General features: G+C 44.6%; 1 protein-coding gene across 11 annotated transcripts in view; it reads left to right on the top strand.

Annotated features, from left to right (window-relative positions):
• Rin2 (Ras and Rab interactor 2) overlaps positions 1–19,466 on the top strand; it is a 277,407-nt gene that overhangs the window by 231,706 nt on the left and 26,235 nt on the right. For all 11 annotated transcript variants that reach the window (XM_045156493.1, XM_045156483.1, XM_045156482.1 and 8 more), the window contains 3 exons: positions 487–559; positions 7,222–7,313; positions 10,282–11,424. In XM_045156493.1, coding sequence (XP_045012428.1) covers positions 487–559; positions 7,222–7,313; positions 10,282–11,424 — 1,308 coding nt within the window. The remainder of the gene's footprint in view (positions 1–486; positions 560–7,221; positions 7,314–10,281; positions 11,425–19,466) is intronic.

Raw genomic sequence — 19,466 nt, forward strand, 5'->3', positions numbered from 1 at the left:
AAAAAAAAAAAAAAAAAAAAAAAAAAAAAGAAGGGAAAAATAAATAAATATATTAAAAAAAAAAAAAAGAATGTGGCACAAGAGGTCTGAGACCAAGAGAGAGTGGGTAGGAGCGGTGGGGTCCTTGCCCCATCACTGCCATGTACTGATGGCCTCTCGCTGTAGTCAGACTGGCCCTTAGCCCCTGCCCAACTCTGTGCTCAGAACTTGAAAACAAAACAAGGTTGTTGTGCAAGTCGAGCCTCTGGTCTGTTTATGGCGCACTGGAGCATGTGCTCCACGTGAGTCAGGGAAGGAGCCCCAGGCCACCCCGCTGCTGACAGCTGTGTTTGGCTGTCAGCCTCCCCCTTGCACATGGTTTGCATGAGCTCCGCAGTACTTAGCTTGAGCGGATAGAAATGGGCCCACGCATGCTGCCTCAGAGGCTCTTCCTTTCCAGACGAGCTCGGTGAGACTCAGCAGCTTTCTGGAATCTCTCTTTTCCAGCCTTTTCCCTGGAAGGCTCAGGAATCAGCTTTGCGGATTTATTCCGGCTCATTGCTTTCTACTGCATCAGCAGGTAAGGCCTCTCTGTGTCTCCTGATTCCAAGGTCCTGCTTGGTGTGTGTGACAGAATCTGGACTCAAGTTGGGAGGAGAGAGCTGCAAGGCTGGTTAACTATTAGATGTCAGAGGAAGGGCTGGCTACTTAAATAAGATGTTTCCAAAGTATGTATACCCGAATTTAGATAGAAACAACTGCTTAGCCCTCCAGGTGCAAATTCTCATGAATATGACCCTTTCCTTAAGCTTCTTCAAAAGTTCCTATTGGCTAGACCCATTAAGCAAGAAACATGTGCACACATGCATACATACACATAATAAATGCACATGTATCATATATGATCACACACAAATATATACAGTCACATAGACACACATACACACAGAAAAGGGAACCAGTGACATAAAGTCTGTAATGTTTTAAGGTCCCTGATAATGTTTTTGAAAACTCTCTAGGGAATAGAGTCCATTCTACATGCTTGGATTCCTCAAACCAACCCATAAATTCTGCATAGTTGTTCTTCAGGCTGAGTGCTTAGGTCCTTTCCATAACTGATATGAAATTAAGCATGTGAACTAGTGTCGGGAGTGGGTTGTACATTATTATCATCATCATCATCATATTTTATTTTCTATATAGTAATAACAGCTTTTCTAAGTGTGTTCTCCTCATGATTAAGCAAGGAAGACTCAGAGACTGCAGAGGTAGGCCTTGCCTGCTCTTGGCTGGGCAGCACTCCACTTGAATATTTTAGCTTTCTGTTTGCACAGCGCAGAGGATACAGGGAAACACATTTCCAAAAATCACATCTCATAGCCCTCACTCTCTAAGGCTGAGCAGTTTGTTTGCGCTTGGCTCATTTTACTGTAAGGATTAGGTTATTTGACATTTTATCAGCCCTGTTGATTTTTCTCTGCCTGAGGCAGGCTCTAGGTTCTCAGGCTTGTTGAACTGCCCAGTAATCGCATGATGAAGGGCAGGTATTTCCAGAGGGAGAACCCAACCGAGCACTGGCCACCAGCAGGAAGAAAAGGCTTCTCCTATAAGAGACAGTGCCTCCTGTACCCTCCCAAGGGCATGCCACCTGCTGCCAGGGTCAAGTCACAGTCCCCAGAGTCTCTGCATTTTCTGAACACCTAAAGAGAACTACATATAATGGATAGTTTTAGGTTAAGAGAGTGAAGACATTACTTAGCCGAATGCTGCATCATTTCTCTTTTTGGCATTTTAAATTTTGGCTAAATAATATACTCCTATTTAGTGTGCACATACACTCAATCTGCAGGCTGTGCCCCAAGTGCAGACCAAAGCTGTGCTGGGTTTGCAGTCTTGGCACCCCACAAGTGGCACACAAATGGCAAGGGGGCTTATTTTACATAAAGACAAACATTTCTGGTAACATTAGGTCAGAACAAAATGCAAAACTGAAATCTTTTTTTCTCAATATTTTACTTATTTATTTAAGAGAGAGAGAGAGAGAATGGGCACACCAGGGCCTCTAGCCACTGTAAATGAACTCTAGATGCATGCACTATCTTGTGCATCTGGCTTTACATGAGTACTGGGGAATCGAACCTGGGTTGTTAAGCTTTGTAGACAAGTACCTTAACCACTGAGCAATCTTTCCAGCACCCCAAAACTATATAATCTTTTTATCAATGAACACAGGAATTGTCTTCTTGGTCATTGAGTAACATTTTTTTTTTTTTCTTTTGAGGTAGGGTCTTGTCCTAGCCCACCTGACCTATGTAGTCTCAGGGTGGCCTTGAACTCACAGCGATCCTCCTACCTCTGCCTCCTAAGTGCTGGGATTTAAGGCATGCACCACCATGCCTGGCATTGAGGATTATATTAAAATTGTGCAAAAGCTCCCTCTTTAAAAAAAAAAAAAAACCTTGGGCCAGGCATGGAGGTGCACACCTTTAATCCCAGCACTCAGGAGGCAGAGGTAGGAGGATCGCTGTGAGTTCAAGGCCACCCTGAGACTACAGAGTGAATTCCAGGTCAGCCTAGGCTGGAGTGAAACCCTGCCTCGGGCAGGTGGGGGGACAGACAAAACTTGGGATATGAATGATTCATTTCTTTGTGAGATAATTGTCCCAATAAAATGAGATTCTCTAGCATCCCTTGTTCCTAGTCACTAAAAGCCAGTAGCACCCTGACAATATGACAAACTGCATCCTGAAAAAGAAATGCATACCCCAAAAAGAGAAAACAGTATGGAAAGACAGCCCCCTAACACGCACCTGCATCCCTGGGAAGCCAGTCCTAGCCTAGTCTGAAGCCAGCCAGGTTGGTGGAGAAGACATTAATGTTAACACGTCAGACAGAGGTGAAGTCAATAAAGGTTGCCTTCCTAGTTTTGTCTTCTGGGAATTATGCTGTTATGGGAAAAGAGATGTACACCCACAAATACTTGGCAGCCACTCAAAAAATCCCATCTCCTCCATGTTCAAAGTAGTCTGTAATGCCTGCTTTAGTTCTAGGGTGGACTGAAGTAAATGAAAGTCTATGGGAAATGACAAGTCATGACCCATTATCAACATTACACAACCAGATATTCATTTTTCCTTTGTGTTCTAGAATGCAAACATATTGTTTTCTTTTTTACTGTTACTCATCTGTGCTCTTGGTAATCAGTGGTTTATAAGATTCTATCATCATAGTGAATTCCAGGTCAGCCTGGACTAGAGCGAGACCCTACCTTGAAAAACCAAAAATAAATAAATAAATAATATAGATTCTAATTCAAGAGATCTGGGGTGGTGCCACATCCTGCATGTCTAACAGCCCTTGTGTGATGTCAATGCTGCTGCTAGGCTGGTTATAGACTCTTGAGTTTTGAAGGGAAATGGTAGCTGGGTTTTTTACATCTGGGCCAGGCACCATGGTACTTTGTCACTAACTCTCCTGGCAGTCTTATAATTTAGAACCAAGAAGTTGCTGAGTCTCAGAGTAAGTGAGGCACTTGCTGGCAATCATGTCATTAAAAAAAACAAATAGGGTTGGAGGGGTGGCTTAGTGGTTAAGGTGTTTATTTGCCTGCAAAGCCAAAGGACCCAGGTTCGATTCTCCAGGACCCACGTAATCCAGGTGCACAAGGGGGCATATGCATCTGGAGTTCATTTGCAGTGGCTGGATGCCCTCTCCCTCGTTCTCTGTCAAATAAATAAATAAAATAAATTTTAAAAAAATAGAGCTGGGTATGGTGGCACACACTTTTAATCCCAGCCCTTAGGAGGCAGAGGTAGGAGGATTGCCATGAGTTTGAGGCCAACCTGAGACTACATAGTGAATTCCAGGTCAGCCTAGGCTAGTGAGAGACTACCTTGGGGAAAAAAAAAACACTAAATAGAGCGTATAAGCTAGTGTGGAGGTGCACACCTTTAATCCCAGCACTTGGCAGGGAGGCAGAGGTAGGAGGATCATTGTGAGTTTGAGGCTAGCCTGAGACAACATAGTGAATTCTACGTCAGCCTGGAGCCTGGGCTAGAGTGAAGCCCTACCTCAAAAAACCAAAAAGACAGAGAGAGAGAGGGAATGTGCTCACATAGTGATTCCTTCACTCAGAAAAATGGAGAGTTCAAGGCTAGCCTACTTTATATGTGAGGACCCATTTGAAAAAAGTGCACATACACACACACAGAAAGAGAGAGAGAGCCCAGATACTGGGTTTGAATTCAGTCCTGCCTTGATAGCAGAGCCCTATTTTCCCATTACACACTACTAGGTAACTTAACATCCAACACTGGTAGCTTTGGCCACTACAAGCTCTGTGGAGGGCATGCCAAGGACTATGTTTGTATGATCCTGACATCATAGAATGGGGAACATTGCAGCTTCCTACTAACATGGTCTGTGGGCCCCACAGGAGTTCAAGTGCTCTGTGCTTTGCAATAGTACTTACTTAATAATGTAAGTCTCCTCTCCTTGAGAAATGCAGAATATGGAGCAAAGATAAAATGAACTAGACTGGGCATGTATTAAGACTCTTGCATGAAATTTTTATATGTAAGGTGATGGGTCTATTTTATATGTTATGCAAGCTTGAACATTGGGGCCTCTCTTTTTGTTTATTTATGTTTTTGTTTGCTGGTACATGCCTTTATGAGAGAGGAGAGAGAGAGAGAATTGGCATGCCTCCAGCCACTGCACTCAAACTCCAGATGCGTGTGCCACCTTGTGTGCATGTGTAACCTTGCACTTGCATCACCTTGTGCATCTGGCTTACTTGGGACTTGGACAATGGAACATGGGTCCTTAGGCTTCACAGGCAAGCCCCTTAACCACTAAGCCATCTCTCTGATGGAGCCCCTCTTTAATAGAATGTACATGAGAAGGATGTTTCCCTGTGTGTGAGAGAGAGAGAAGATGCTGAGGTACCTACTCCTTGGTTGGCACAGTGGGAGAGGGCTCACGTACAACATCTAATTGTCTAAGTAGATCAAAGCCTACAACCATTCATTAGCAAATGCCAAGTATAGCTTCCTCTTGCATGTCATTAAGAAAAACGCAAGCGAGGCAGGTGATGTTTAAACGCCAGGTAGCGCATTGAGCCTGGGTAAAAGTACTAGGTTGGTTTTGTTGCGTGTAGTTTTTCTCACACGTTGGCTGAAGAGTGTCGATTTGAATGAAATGGGTGCAGCCATACAAACACAGACCTGCGGTACAGTCTTAACGTTGCGAAGCCCCGGTTGGCATTAATCTTCACTTCAGATCATAGTTAGGGTCACTACCCCTGCAAAGTCACACAGCAGCCACGCCCTGCAGCTCCACCAGCTTTATACAGACACAGGTGGACGCACAGACGGAAGGTGCTCGCACTTGTACGGAGGCAGGTGGAGACCTGGGTTGGACACCATCAAAAGCAGCAGTCCCCTCCACACCCCCGACCTCATGTGACATGGCAGTTTTGGTGACATGATACAATGTTGGAGCACCCACACTTTGTTCCTTTCATCAACTTCATAGCTTTGTTATTCACTCTCAACAGCTCTAGGGGTTCCAAAATTCTCCAGTCACCCAAATTTAAGTAGTCCATTATAAAAAATGTTGTCTCACCTTACTGTAGTAAACAAGTTATTTGGTGTAGTGATTTTCTCTGGTGGAAATTTTCAAAACAGTTTGTGATGACAACATGCAGGCAGAAGCTGTAACCCCTCACCGGCTCCACCCCACCCATAGTTGTTCAGCTGTGCCAGACCCTCCCCCACCCAGAGCCCTCTGCCCGCTGCTCACCCCCCCCCAACCCAGAATAGCACTTCCCCAGATGTTTACTCTCTGGCCACATGTTCAGGAAGCCAAACATCACCTCTGCATACTCTTTTTAGTTTTTCCCGAATTTTTTGAGGCAGGGTTTCATGTAGCCTAGACTAATCTGGAATTTGCTATGCCTAGAGTTCATGATCCTCCTGCCTCAGCCTCTGAAGTACTAAGATTACAGATGTGCACCAAGACACCTAGCTTCAAATAGTCCTTGTTCCACTTTGATGCAGCACTTTACTTCACAGTATGTGAATTCTACCAGTTTCATAATCATGTTTCTCCTGTTGATGCCCACTAGCATGACACTCCATCTCGCAGTGACTCCATGTTTTGTCACTGGGCCTGGGACAGTGTCTGCCATAGCCAGATGAGCATACACATTCACGCACAAGGATGGAAATTTGTTCTTCGTAAGATCAGTACAACTACTGAAAAAAATAATGCCTTTTTGGCAGGTCACTGGTGTTATTGAATGCTCATTCGTTCATTTATTCTAAACTCACTTCTCTCAGGCATAGGACTGTGCTGAGTCCTGTGGGAACTTCTTGAGGGCCTAGAGTGGGGTCCTCAGCCTTGTCTATGAAAATGAAGAGCATGTTATTTATTGTATTTACCTTTGCTATTTCTGAGAAGGCAAGTCAGGGTCCACACATTTACTCCTGATGACTTGATGCCCTGGCTGTGAGGGAACCCTGGTGTCAGCTTGGTTCCTTCCTATTAGGTTTCTTGCGTGGTGATATCCATCTGCACCTGATGCCACACCCCTTGGGCAGTCACTGGCATGAGGTACCTGAGACTTGACTTCAAAGATTGGTTCTGGGGGTAGCAGTATTCACTGCTTGGAAGCTTGATAGAAAAGTAGACAATATGCAATGGAACCAGCCTCTGGAGGATTCCTATGTAAGTCCTAGTTTAAACACCACCGAGAGTTTTGTCTTCAGTACACAAAGTATGATGCGTGGATCCTAGTTAGAAAATGTCACGAAGGAAACCATCATATGTTTGCTGAGGATCTGCCATGTGTAAGACACTGAGATTTAGGTTTGCACATTCCTGTCTGGGGAGTTGGAGCCCAACATTCAGATAGGCATCTAGCAAATTAGCACATGCTGCTGTCGAGGTGCGATAGGTCAGCCGGCATTGTCAGCGATTCTGATATGAATGCTATTCATGCGTTTGCTACCCAGCAGGGAAATTTGGTCCTCAGCATGGATGAGGATGAAACCAAGCAGATTTATGGCTTGGCCTACCTTCAGTGTGATCATGCAGATAATAAGGAAGTAAGCAGTAAAGAGAAATTTGGCTTGGATGCAGTGGGGTGTCTACTTAAGCCGAAATGTGGCTAGGATGACAATGAATGCCTGAATGAATCCAGACATGTAATTACATTCTCTCTTTTTCTAAACAAAACAGGGATGTTCTGCCATTCACCTTGAAGTTGCCTTATGCCATTTCAACAGCCAAGACTGAGGCTCAGCTTGAAGAACTAGGCCAGCTGGGACTAAGTAAGTGGGTCTATCTTAAAGTGAGTCTATGGGGCTGGCTAAGGCTACGGAGTTACATCACAGCACTCCCCGCCCCCATGGTCCAGTGCGGCCCTCAGGTCCATGAGGTCCCTGAACCATACTTTGTAGGATTCCTTTTCCAGATCAAATGCTCAGTCAATGCTAAGCCTGTTTGCCTGGATGGTCTTCAAACATCCAAACTACTCCTGCCGGGGTTTTTAATAATAATGTAAGCGCCTGTGCTCTGTTAGGGTCTTCCCTTTTCTGTGGCATCTTGCTGAGGAGAGACAGCTCTAAAATAAGGAGAAATCCAGTGTGGTGCGTCTCACGTGCATGCCTTTCATGTTGAGTGGCACACAGGCATGGATGGCCCTTCAGTGCTCTGAGGAATTTGACAGCATAGCCATCTCAAGTGACATCTGTCTCTCTTCCCCTCTAACTCAATGTCTGTCCTGTTGCTTGGGGACATTTCCCTTACCCCGCCAAGAATCCCTGCCTTGGCAGCTGAGCCTTGCTTCCCTTCTCTGGCCCTTTGCCAATGCCGCTCCCCACTCAAGCCCCTGCAATTCCTGCTGGATGATGGCTGTCAATGGCCACAGCTCACCTGGTTTGGCTTCTTTGTCCTGACAGTCTGTGAAATTGGAGTGGACTTAACTTTTTCAAAATAAATAAATTTTTTTAGAAAATAAAAATGAATTTACTCCTAGATGGAAAGGGGAAATTCTCTTAAGACTTTAGGACTTCAGTCCTTGGACAGGTTAACAATCAGACCCTGGTGTTTGAATGGAAGTTTGAGGATTTAAAGCCCCAGTACCAAGATTTCTTGAAACTGAAAAAAAGAAAAACTATCATTCTTGATCTGGAAAAGAAAAACAAGATGTTCTTCCTATGGCTTGTTCTTACCTCTTTCTTTCTTTCTTTCTTTCTTTCTTTCTTTCTTTCTTTCTTTCTTTCTTTCTTTCTTTCTTTCTTTTTTAGCTAGGCTAACCTGGAACTATAGTCCCAGGCTGGGATTAAAGGCATGATCTGAAGAACTTGTTTTGAAATGGCTGTCAGTTCTTAGGGAGCCTTCCTCACTCATAGAGAACCTAGCAGAAGCTCCCCATTCCCTTCTGAAACATCAGTTGCTTCACAAGAATTGCCACATGTGTCTCCGGCCTGTCAGAGTAGGAGGACTGTGTGGGGACGTGAATCCTGGGGGAAAAAAATGGCAGAACCATGGAAATGTCCCTACTTTAAAAAAAAAAGTCTCTACATTTTGGGCTGGCAAGATGGCTTAGCAGTTAAGACGCCAAAGGACCCAGACTTAATTCCACATAAAGCCAGAGGCACATGGTCGCGCATGCGCCTGGAGTTCATTTGCAGTGGCTAGAAGCCCTGGAACACCCATTTTCTCTACCTGCCTGTCTCTTTCTCTCTGAAATAAATAAAGTTGCACCTTTTTTTGTGACTAAGTTACAAATGCCTTTGGAGAGAGAGTAAAATATTTCCAAAAGTTAACGCAATCGACTAGATTCTTCCCCCATGCTAGAGATGGAACCCAGGATCTTGTACGTGCTGGGCAATGCTCTGCCACTGATCTGTTCTGCAGCCCCTGATTGCAGGCCTCTTGAAGACATGCCTCAGGTGTCACTTTTCACTTGTGATAACTGCCCTAGTAGCTCTTGTTTGGTGTTTGGCATGCAGCATATGCCTACTGTGGGGATTAAAGGAACAAAGTCAAGGGACTGCTTGTATTGCTCAAAGATAGCTCTAGACTCCCATAAGTAAACGAGGTCTAATGATTAGACGTTGCACTGCAGTTTTTTTAATGTGGAGTAAAGACCTCACACTTTTAAATTCATCACCTCATTTATTCATTCATCCAACAACTATTCCTTAAGGATCTGCTGTGTGACAGGGAGGGTGCCCCACATCAAGAGGTCAGAGACAGCACCATCAGACTTGTCACCAGGCGAACTGGGTAGGGCCAGGGCTCCTATCCTACACTCCTCTCTAAGCCACCACTACCACCAACCATTCTGGAGCCATAGGAAAGAAACAGGTAGAATAAACACATCAAGGAAGAGGAGAGACAGAGACAGGGATGGAAGGAGAGAGTGGAAGTTGTTCCAGACCCATTTCTCATTATCACTGTCTCTCTCTGTGCGTGGATCACTAAGGGCCTTTCTGAAAGAGCGGAGCCAGGTAGGACAGAGGCAAAGAGCAGCTTCAGCATTTATAGCCTTAGAAAGAAGGTTACAGGATTTGGGAAGGAAGGCAGCCAACCACAGTGATCAGCGCTCTAAACCGCACTGCACCTTTGCATCTGCTTGTCCTGCTGTCCTTGCGAGGGGCCTATGTGGGATCCATGAGCATAATTTTCTTCTCCTTTGGGCTTTAATGCTGAATGTGTAAAACCCCAAGCTGATTGTGTAACATTCCCCAAGGCCCAGCTGCTGGTCCTACCCGGTAAAGGGGAACTTGGAGGCCAGATGGGATGGATGGGCTGAAAGCCACCTCAGAGGAGAGGCGGTCAGGGAGAAGTTGATTGGAAAGGGTGGTGTTGCTTTCTGAGCTGACTGGGATTTGGGAAAGCCAGCTAGGGAGCTCTGTGACCTTTCCTGAGCTGCACCCGGTTCTCCTTTTCCCTCTTACCTGAGTCAAGGGCTGGGCGGGAGGTATCTGTTGGCTGAGCCAACATTTTCAAGGGCTTTGAAGGTGAGAGGCCCCTGGAGTCTTCCTGTTGAGCCCACTGCTGGGCCTGGCAGCCTTTCATTCCAGTAAGGGAATGCAATAAAAGGGGACGTGGGGAGAGACACAAAGAAGGGAGGGGGAGAAAAAAAAGCCCTAAGTGCAGAGAGTGTGTTATTTTCTTTTCTTTTTTTTTTTTTTTTTTTTTTTTTTTTTTTTTTTTTTTTTGCTTTGTGAGGGAATGGAGTGAGTGCACTATATTTACATTCTTGTGTTCACTGATAATGACTTTCAGATTTTTGGAGCTCCTCAGCTGACAGCAAACCCCCCAACTCCCCACCTCCCCATAGGCCTCTCTCCTCCTCGGCTGCCGACAGCATCTGTCCTGCCTCCTTGCGTCAGCTCTGCCTTATAAATGGAGTGCATTCTATAAAAACCAGGACGCCTTCGGAGCTGGAGTGCAGCCAGACCAACGGAGCCTTGTGTTTTATTAATCCTCTTTTCTTAAAAGTGCACAGCCAGGACCTCAGCGGAGGCCTGAAGCGGCCGAGCACAAGGACTCCCAACGCCAATGGCACCGAGAGGCCCCGGTCCCCCCCACCCAGGCCCCCGCCCCCCGCTATTAATAGTCTGCACACAAGCCCGGGGCTGTCCAGGACTGAACCCCAGACGAGCATGCCAGAAACAGTCAGCCATAGCAAACATGGGAACGTAGCTCTGCTTGGCACAAAACCAACTCCCATCCCTCCACCCCGGCTGAAGAAGCAAGCTTCTTTTCTGGAAGCAGAAGGCAGCGCCAAGACCTTGACCGCCGCACGGCCACGGCCAGGCCAGTGTCCCGAGCTGGAGCTGGGCACAGCTGGGCATGCAGGTGGAGCCCCGCCCGGGGACGCCCCCGGGGATTGCACAAGGCCGGGCTCTGAATCACCCCAGCCTCCGTGCCATGGAGGCAGACAGAGGCTGAGCGACATGAGCATTTCCACTTCCTCCTCCGACTCCCTGGAGTTCGACCGGAGCATGCCCCTGTATGGCTACGAGGCAGATACCACCAGCAGCCTGGAGGACTACGAGGGGGAGAGTGACCAGGAGACCATGGCGCCCCCCATCAAGTCCAAAAAGAAAAGGAACAGTTCTTTTGTGTTGCCCAAGCTCGTCAAGTCCCAGCTGCGAAAGATGAGTGGGGTGTTCAGCTCCTTCATGACCCCAGAGAAGCGGATGGTCCGCAGGATAGCTGAGATGTCCCAAGACAAATGCACCTATCTCGGATGCCTGGTGCAGGACTACGTGAGCTTCCTGCAGGAGAACAAGGAGTGCCACGTGTCCAGCACAGACATGCTGCAGACCATCCGGCAGTTCATGACCCAGGTCAAGAACTATTTGGCTCAGAGCTCCGAGCTGGACCCCCCCATCGAGTCCTTGATCCCCGAAGACCAAATTGGTAAGCACTGTTTCATTCTTTTAATGTGCAAAAGCTGCTGTCTATCCTCGTTAGACAGTCCATCTGTTGTTTTGGATGAAGTTTACTCTGAAGTTCAGTATGATACTAGACACCTGAAGTGAACAGAATGATTTTTCTTAGAGCAGCTGCTGCATGTCAAGTGTCAAAGTGACTGGAACTTTGGCAGGATTCTGCTCAGGATGGAATTTGTGCCACTCTTCAGGCGCCCAGGTGTCTCCTGCTAGTGTGTATGTGTGCGTGCATTGTCTGTTGAATCTGTTGAGCATTTTCTGAAGGTGTATATCTCTCTGCAAGCTGAATACTTGTTTTCACTGTCTTCTGAAAGCTGTGGGTGTTTTGTCCTGTGTTGATGTTATAGCTTATGTTTGCAGTGCAAAGAATCAGGCACAGTGCCAGTTCTGAAAGCACAAGACAGCATCCAGGGACCCTGAGACCCTGTCCTGCACCAACAGAGTAACCTCTCTGCTGGCTTTTTTTAACCCACAAGAGTTCTGTTCTAGGTACAGTTTCGAAGTAAGCCAGAAATGTTTAGTTAGTGTGACTTTAAAGAAGGTGACATTGTTTGGAGGTCACATGAAAGGCTTTCTCTCCAAAGTCAAAGGGAAATACTTTCTTTATAACCTCATGGGAGGGCTGAATTGTTAATAGTTACTTTGGGAAGGAACTTGCCAAGGCAAATTTCAGTTGGCAAGCAATCTTTTTTTCCAGGCTGAGAGTCTTGAAGGGATTTTTTTTGTTGTTGTTTTGTTTTAATTACAGAAGGTTGACTCTAAAAAGGTTAATTTCAGACGTATTCACTGGGCAGCAAGAGCCAAACGTTTCCTGGCAGTTCAAAAGCAAAGCCCAAATTTCTTCTTTTTGATTGGGTGGTTTGTTGAAAGTAGTAAACAGTGTGTGGTGGTGGTAGATATCTCTCTCTCTCTCTCTCTCTCTCTCTCTCTCTCTCTCTCTCTCTCTCTCTCTCACACACACACACACACACACACACACAGTGAGGGAGAGAGAGAGAGCTGGTGTCTCTTCCTGCTTTGAGTTTGAGCAGCTCTTTGATTTGCTCACAAAGGACTCAACACCTTGTTTGTTTTCTTATGATGGTTTGAAGGAGCCCAGGGTTGAGCAGGGTGTGGTGGAGAAGCTGGAGTGCTGCCGAAATAAGTGAAAGGAATGTGTCTTTATAATATGCCTTGCAATTGAAACTGCCTCAGAAGACCTCCAAGGACTGCTGAAGAGACACAGAAGTTGGTCTTTCCCCCATCTCCCCACCATTGTCTCCTCCCCTGATGATCAGCCCTGCCTTAGTATTCCAGGGACCTCGACCTTCATGAAAAGCTTCCTCTCTGGACTGAGGGGTGGCCAGCAGGCTGATGTCAGGGCTGAGCTATGTGCAGGAAGTGCCAGCCAGCCCATGGAGCAGGGGCTCCTTAGGGAATAGGACCTCAGCCTGTATATGCCTGCTTACGTCTTTTTAAAAATATTTTTATTTATTTATTTGAGTGCTTGAAAGAGAAAATGGGTATGTTAGGGCCTTTTGCTACTACAAACAAACTGCAGATGCATGTGCCAGTATGTGTATTTGGTAGGTACTAGGGAATTGAACCTGGACCAGATAGCTGAGACATCTCTTCAACCCTTTGCTGATGTCTTAAAACACCTTAAGAAGGTCTTCTGCCAGCTCCTTTCGTCCTTAAGTTCAGATATGGTATCTACTCTTAGAAACCGAGAGCTCATCTTCTTCAAAAATCTTGCTGGAAATTATACACATCCCTATGGCAGAGGGATACAGTCTTTAATTTAACATCTAAAGTCCTAGTGAGAAGGAAAGTCAGGCAGACTGACCACCAAGCTCCTATCGTGGGTCATCTTCCACTCCCCAGCTTCTGTGTAAGAAGTATCTACCGGCCAGTGGGGAATGTAGGAAGGCAGTGGGAATGATTGCTTCAACATCCCACCAGCTAATAGCTAGCACAAAACTTGAGCTTCTATGAGATTATAAGCCCCTGGTACCCACTATGTAGCCTGTCTTTGAACTTGCAATCCTCCTGTGCTATGATTACAGGCATGTGCCACCACCCTTGACAAACCTCTGTTTAGCTAACCTAACCCTCTGCTACTGCTTGTGTTCATAATTTGCCATCAGGTGTTAAGGGGAGTTGTTACAGTTTGCTAATCCTCCATTGAAATGTGGCTGAGACCTTCAGAAACATACTTCTAGATTCCCTTGCCCCGGCTTCAGGAATAGCTGGAACTGCATGCCCAACCTGGCTTTCAATTTATTCGGTCTTGTAAATTTGCATTAAGACAGGACGTTTGTCTCATTTCTTCATTGTTGAAACCATGATACTGTTTTGAAAGAATAGTGAAAAGTGTCGGGCTTTTGAAAGGAAGGGGAAGGCTAATGGAGCAGAGGTCAGTCTGAGAAGCTCAGAACAGGAAGGGGAAGATATGACCCTAATTATTAGAAAGCCTATGCCCATGAGTAGATTAGGACTCTGTCTAGAACATGTATTTAGCTCAGTGGTCTATGTTTTATATATTCCTAAATGAAGGTCTCCATGGCTTGATATAGATGTGTTCACTGTGACACCTTTGAGACCTATAACTCAAAGTTGTCTGTATTGTTTATGTTTTGCACATTTGGAAACAGAGACCAGGATATAGTTCTGTATTGAGGGTGAAGCCAGGGCACATAAGGAAGGCATTAAGACCAGCTCTTCTGCTCTCTGCTGTGTGCTCACTCCCACATCTCACTTCCTGGAAAGAACACCACTTTGAAGGCCCTCACCAGAATCTCAAGCCTCAGCTTTGTTCTGAACAGGTGTCCATGAATGCTTGCAAGGCTTTCCAAGATGTCGCTTGGGTTTCTCTGCTTTAAAGGAATCTTGTCCTGCCTCCCCTTCCCATAACTTCTGGAAGTCAGAGTGCTGAGATAAGAGATGGGAATTATAATTTAAATCCAGATTTACAGAACATTCATTCTGAAGTCAAGGAAGTGGAAAGAAGCATTTCACTTGCTAAAACCTCTGTCCAGTGAGAGTGGCCATTCACTCAACAGGCAAAATGAGTGTACAGGGATCTCTTCCATGCTCAGAGCTGGTGCCATGTTTTCTTTGGACAGTGATTTTTCACTTATACAGAGAAAAACATCTGGGAAGGGGAACGAGTTCTCATCCACTCTGATTCTGCCTATGTGCTGGTACCACTCTCTAGCACTTTCTGGGCAAGTATAAATGATAAGCTGTGAATCAGTCTAAAAAAAAGTGCTAGGTATGTTGGTGCACACCTTTAATTCCAGCCTTAAGGAGACAGAGCTGGGAGGATCACCATGAGTTTGAGGCCACCCTGAGACCACATAGTGAATTCCAGGAAAGCCTGGGCTAGAGCAGGACCATACCTCATAAAACCAAAAAACTGGGCTGGAGAAATAGCTTAATGGTTAAGGCACTAGCCTACAAAACCAAAGGACCCATGTTCGATTTCCTAGGATCCACATAATGCAAAAGGGTACGCACACATGTGGAGTTAGTTTTCAGGGGCTGGAGACCCTGGTGCACGCCCATTCTCTCTCTGCCCCCCCACAATAAGGAAAAATTAAAACTAAAAACTAAAATGAAATAAGAAATAAAAATTAAAGGCTTCCACTGTGAGTGGTTATGTCCTGTCATGGAGAATGTTCATTCTACTTCGACTTCTCTTTGAAGTACCTCCATCCAAAAGCCCCGCCATTCAGAGGCTCTTGAATACATATTAGTTGACTGACATCAGCTTGGTGATGCTGGTTGGACAATGAACTTCATGAGGATGAGACATAGGCCAGTTTCCGTGTAAACACCTCTCCCTTCATTCTAGGGCCACCCATTGGGCTTCCCTTTCTGGACAGCTATCACTCACTCTTACACCCCCCCCCCCAAGGTGGTATAGGGAAGGACAAAACCAATGTTTCAATAAGAAGACGACATGCTTGAAAGCTTTACATAAACTTCTGTGGTCATTTTCTTCCTGAACAGAGTGAGTTAAACTCATAACTGGTTGTATCAGATCATTAAGCACAGATGGGTATGACATTACTTGTTAATTCAACATTTATTCCTCATGGGCATTCTTGCTTAAGTCCTTTCCTACCAATGGGAGAGACTTGTTTTAAATTTCTGATAAAGAAATCTTCATTGGAATGCCTTGATTAAGTGTTTTAATTGTTTACAATTTTATTTACTTATTTATTTATTTGAAAGACAAAGAGAATGGATGTGCCAGGGCCTCCAACCACTGCAAATGAACTCCAGGTATACATGCCACCTTGTGCATCTGGCTTACATCGGTCCTGGAAAATCAAACCTGGGTCCTTTGGCTATACAGGCAAGTGCTTTAACCACTAAGCCATCCCTCCAGCCCCAAATGTTTTAATTTTAATAAAATAAATTTCCTTTTGACTTGACACCAAACTTGGAAAATGCTTGTTTTTTAAACTTTTCTCAAAAAAAAGTAAATTTTCACTAATTCCAAAAATGTTAGTAACCCTAAGATTCTCTATTTCATTCCAATTGTTCATCACACTCTACCAATAGTGATGCAAAATGCCAAAAGTTCCTAAAAATCAATGATAAAAAACAAAACAATATTTTTCTTATAGGCCAAAGCATATGTGTTTTTCCCCGATGAGCATTTTAATTCTTTGAAAAAGAAACACTTTAAACTTGATTCCCACAGTTTTCAAAGAGCACATTTACTTATATATCTAAGGAGTTTTTTTTTTTTTTTTTAAATCATGAAATAGTACTTAAAATGTGGTTAGACACTAGAGAATAAAACATGCCTAAGAGGGTTGGGGAAGGAGATACTGGTACAATGAGTGGTAGATGCTAATCATCCCAGTCCTCAAAAGGGTGAGACAGGGGACTACCGGAGGCTGGGATTTCAAGGCCAACCTGGGCAATAATATGGTGAGAATAAATAATCAACACTACTTTGGGTCTTGTTGTTTTGTGGGTTTTTGGCTGTTTAATGGATTTTGTTGTTATTATTGCTTGCTTTGGTGTTATTATATTGTTTTTGATTTTTGTTTTTGAGACATGGTTCCCCAATGTCACCCTGGATAACCTGGAACTACGTATGTAGACCAGGCTAGCCTCAAACTTATAGCCATTTTCTGGCCTCTGCTTCCTGAGTGCTGCAGATTAGACTTTTTTGTTTTGTTTTGTTTTTGCTTTTTGAGACAGAAAGGCAGAGAGAAAAAGAAAGAATGGAGGCACCAGGGCCTCTTGTCCCTGCACATGAACTCCAGATGCATGCACCACATTACAGATCTGACTTTACATTTTCTGTTTTGTTTTATTTTTTGAGGTAGGGTTTCACTCTAGCCCAGGTTGACTGTAATTCACTATGTAGTCTCAGGGTGGCCTTGAACTCATGGCAATCCTCCTACATCTGCCTCCCAAGTGCTGGGACTAAAGGCGTACACCACTGTGCCCAGCTTGTTTTTTTGTTTCTTTGTTTTGTTTTGTTTTTGTTTTTAAGTAAATGTTTAAGTCTGGCTAAAGTTCTAACATCTAATGTCATTTGTTTATAATTTTTTAATTGTCAGAGTGGTTCAATATCCTGAATTGTTTTATTTAAAGAGCCATTGTGAGACATGTGGCAGAGAGGCATGTTAATACCCACTTGAGTTTAAAAAAATCTCAAGTCTAGCCTGGGGAGATCTCAGCAGGTAAGACTGCTTACTATATAAGAATTAGGGCCCAAGTCCCATCACCAGTGTCCACATTAAAAAAAAAAAAAAAAAAAAAAAAAAGCTAGTGCATGCCTGTAACTCCAGTGGTGAGGGGCAGGGATAGGAGATTCCTAGGACTCACTGGTCAGCCAGGCCAACCAGGTTCAGTGAGAGCTCTGTCTCAGGGAAATAAGGTGGGAGGGGGATAGAGAAAGACTCCCAGCATCTTCCTCTGGTTTCCACATATGTGTACACATGTGCACACTCATGTACATACACACACGCACGTGCAAACACACAATCCTTGAAACTTCTAATGTCTGATATAGATTTGTGACTGTCACCTGCAGTTAAGAATGAGTAGAATGGGCCTGGAGAGATGGCTTAGCAGTTAGGCGCTTGCCTGTGAAGCCTAAGGACCCCAGTTTGAGGCTCAATTCCCCAGGACCCATGTTAGCCAGATGCACAACGGGGCACATGCATCTGGAGTTTGTTTGCAGTGGCTGGAGGCCCTGATGCGCCCATTCTCTCTCTATCTTTCTCTTTCTTTGTCTGTCTGTTGCTCTCAAATAAATAAAAATAATAATAAAAATTTTAAAAAGAATGAGTAGAATGACTGGACAAATTTTGGCCTCTTCTAGAATGCAAAAAGAATGCCTATATCGGGCTGGAGAGAGGGCTTAGTAGTTAAGGATCTAGTCTGCAAAGCCAACGGACCAGGTTCAGTTCCCCAGGAACCATGTAAGCCAGATACACAAGGTGACGCATGGCATCTGAAGTTCATTTGCAGTGCTAGAGGCCCTGGCATGCCCATTCTCTCTCTGTGTCTGCCCCCCCCCCCAAAAAAAAGCACACAAATAAAAAGAATGCCTATGTCATTTCCTCCCCCCCCATTGGGAAATTTTTTTTTGTTTTTTTTTTAATTTTTAAATTTATATGTCATTTTTGAAATTTAATTTAAATAGAACACCTGCCCCTGTGGGGTATCATCTATTAAATGATTTTTACTTTTAATTTTTCAGCAACAATAAACAGGGATTAACCTAGGGCCTCACTGTTCTAGGCAGGCACTCTACCACTGAGCTATACCCTCAGCCTCCTTTTCACTTTTCATTTTGAGACAGAGATACCTGGGCTGGCCTTGAACTTGGAGTCCTTCTGTGCCTACCTCTCACTCTCATATAGCTGGGATTACAGTCATAAACCAGCAGGTCCAGTGTAATTTTTACTGTATAACATAAGATTTGGGTCAGTGATGTTATATCAACCACAAGAAGGTTCACAGATCTGGAGCCAATGATCTCCATGGCTCTATGACATTCTACCCAGCTGATAGGCCTGTCACTCCCAAAGCTGCTGCTCAGAGGTAGGAAGTGGGAATGGTCTGTGTGAGACTTTGCTAACACATCCCTAGACTCTTCTGCCTCCCAGGCAACAGGATAATGCCAAAATTGAAGCATGACTCAGGAGCATTCTAAGATTCACATTGATTGACTAGAATTGGAATTTGATTCCTATTACCCTATTCCCATAGAAAGGAGGATTCCTGCTGGCGGTTGTAATGCTGCTGGTGCTACACAGACAGAGCTCTCAGTGGTCCACGGGTCTGCCTGCCTCAGCAGCCTCACCTAGGAACACAGGATAGCTCCACTTTCCTGTGGAGGGTCTCAGTCATTGTCAACTGGAGGTGAAGTCACAGGGCTACTTCACCTGAAGGGTCAAAGATGAAGTGTTAAATGCATACAGTCATCCTTTGGTATCCATTAGGTAATGGTTCCAGGACCCCCTTGGAATGCCAAAGTAAGGAATCTCAGGTCCCTTCTATAAAATAGCTTAGTATTTGCATGTAACCTGTACACATCCTCCCACATACTTAAAATCATCTCTGGACTACTTATAATACCTGCTACAATGTATATGGTGCATATGGTTGTTGTTATCCTGTATTTTTATATGTCCTTTTATTGTGTTATTTTGATTGTTGGGTGTGTGTGTGTGTGTGTGTGTGTGTGTGTGTGTTTACCCAAATGTTTTAAGCCAGCAGTTGGTTGAATGCGCACATATAGAGCCCAAAGATTTGAAGGATAGATATTACTGTGAATTTTAAAGAGCCAGTGAAAGCCCTTTTATGTATAAAATCCCCTTTAGTCCTCAAGTTGTCTCAGAAGGCCCCATTTAGTAACCTCATGTTTACAGATGAGGAAACAAAAGTTTAGCATGGTCAAGCAACAATGCAAATAAGACTACTGCCAACCTCTGACCTGCTTAGTGGCTAGTCACTGCCTTTCTTCTTTGTTTTATAAAGGATGGAGGACCA

This window comes from Jaculus jaculus, chromosome 8 (assembly GCF_020740685.1).
Source record: "Jaculus jaculus isolate mJacJac1 chromosome 8, mJacJac1.mat.Y.cur, whole genome shotgun sequence".
Lineage (NCBI taxonomy): Eukaryota > Metazoa > Chordata > Mammalia > Rodentia > Dipodidae > Jaculus > Jaculus jaculus.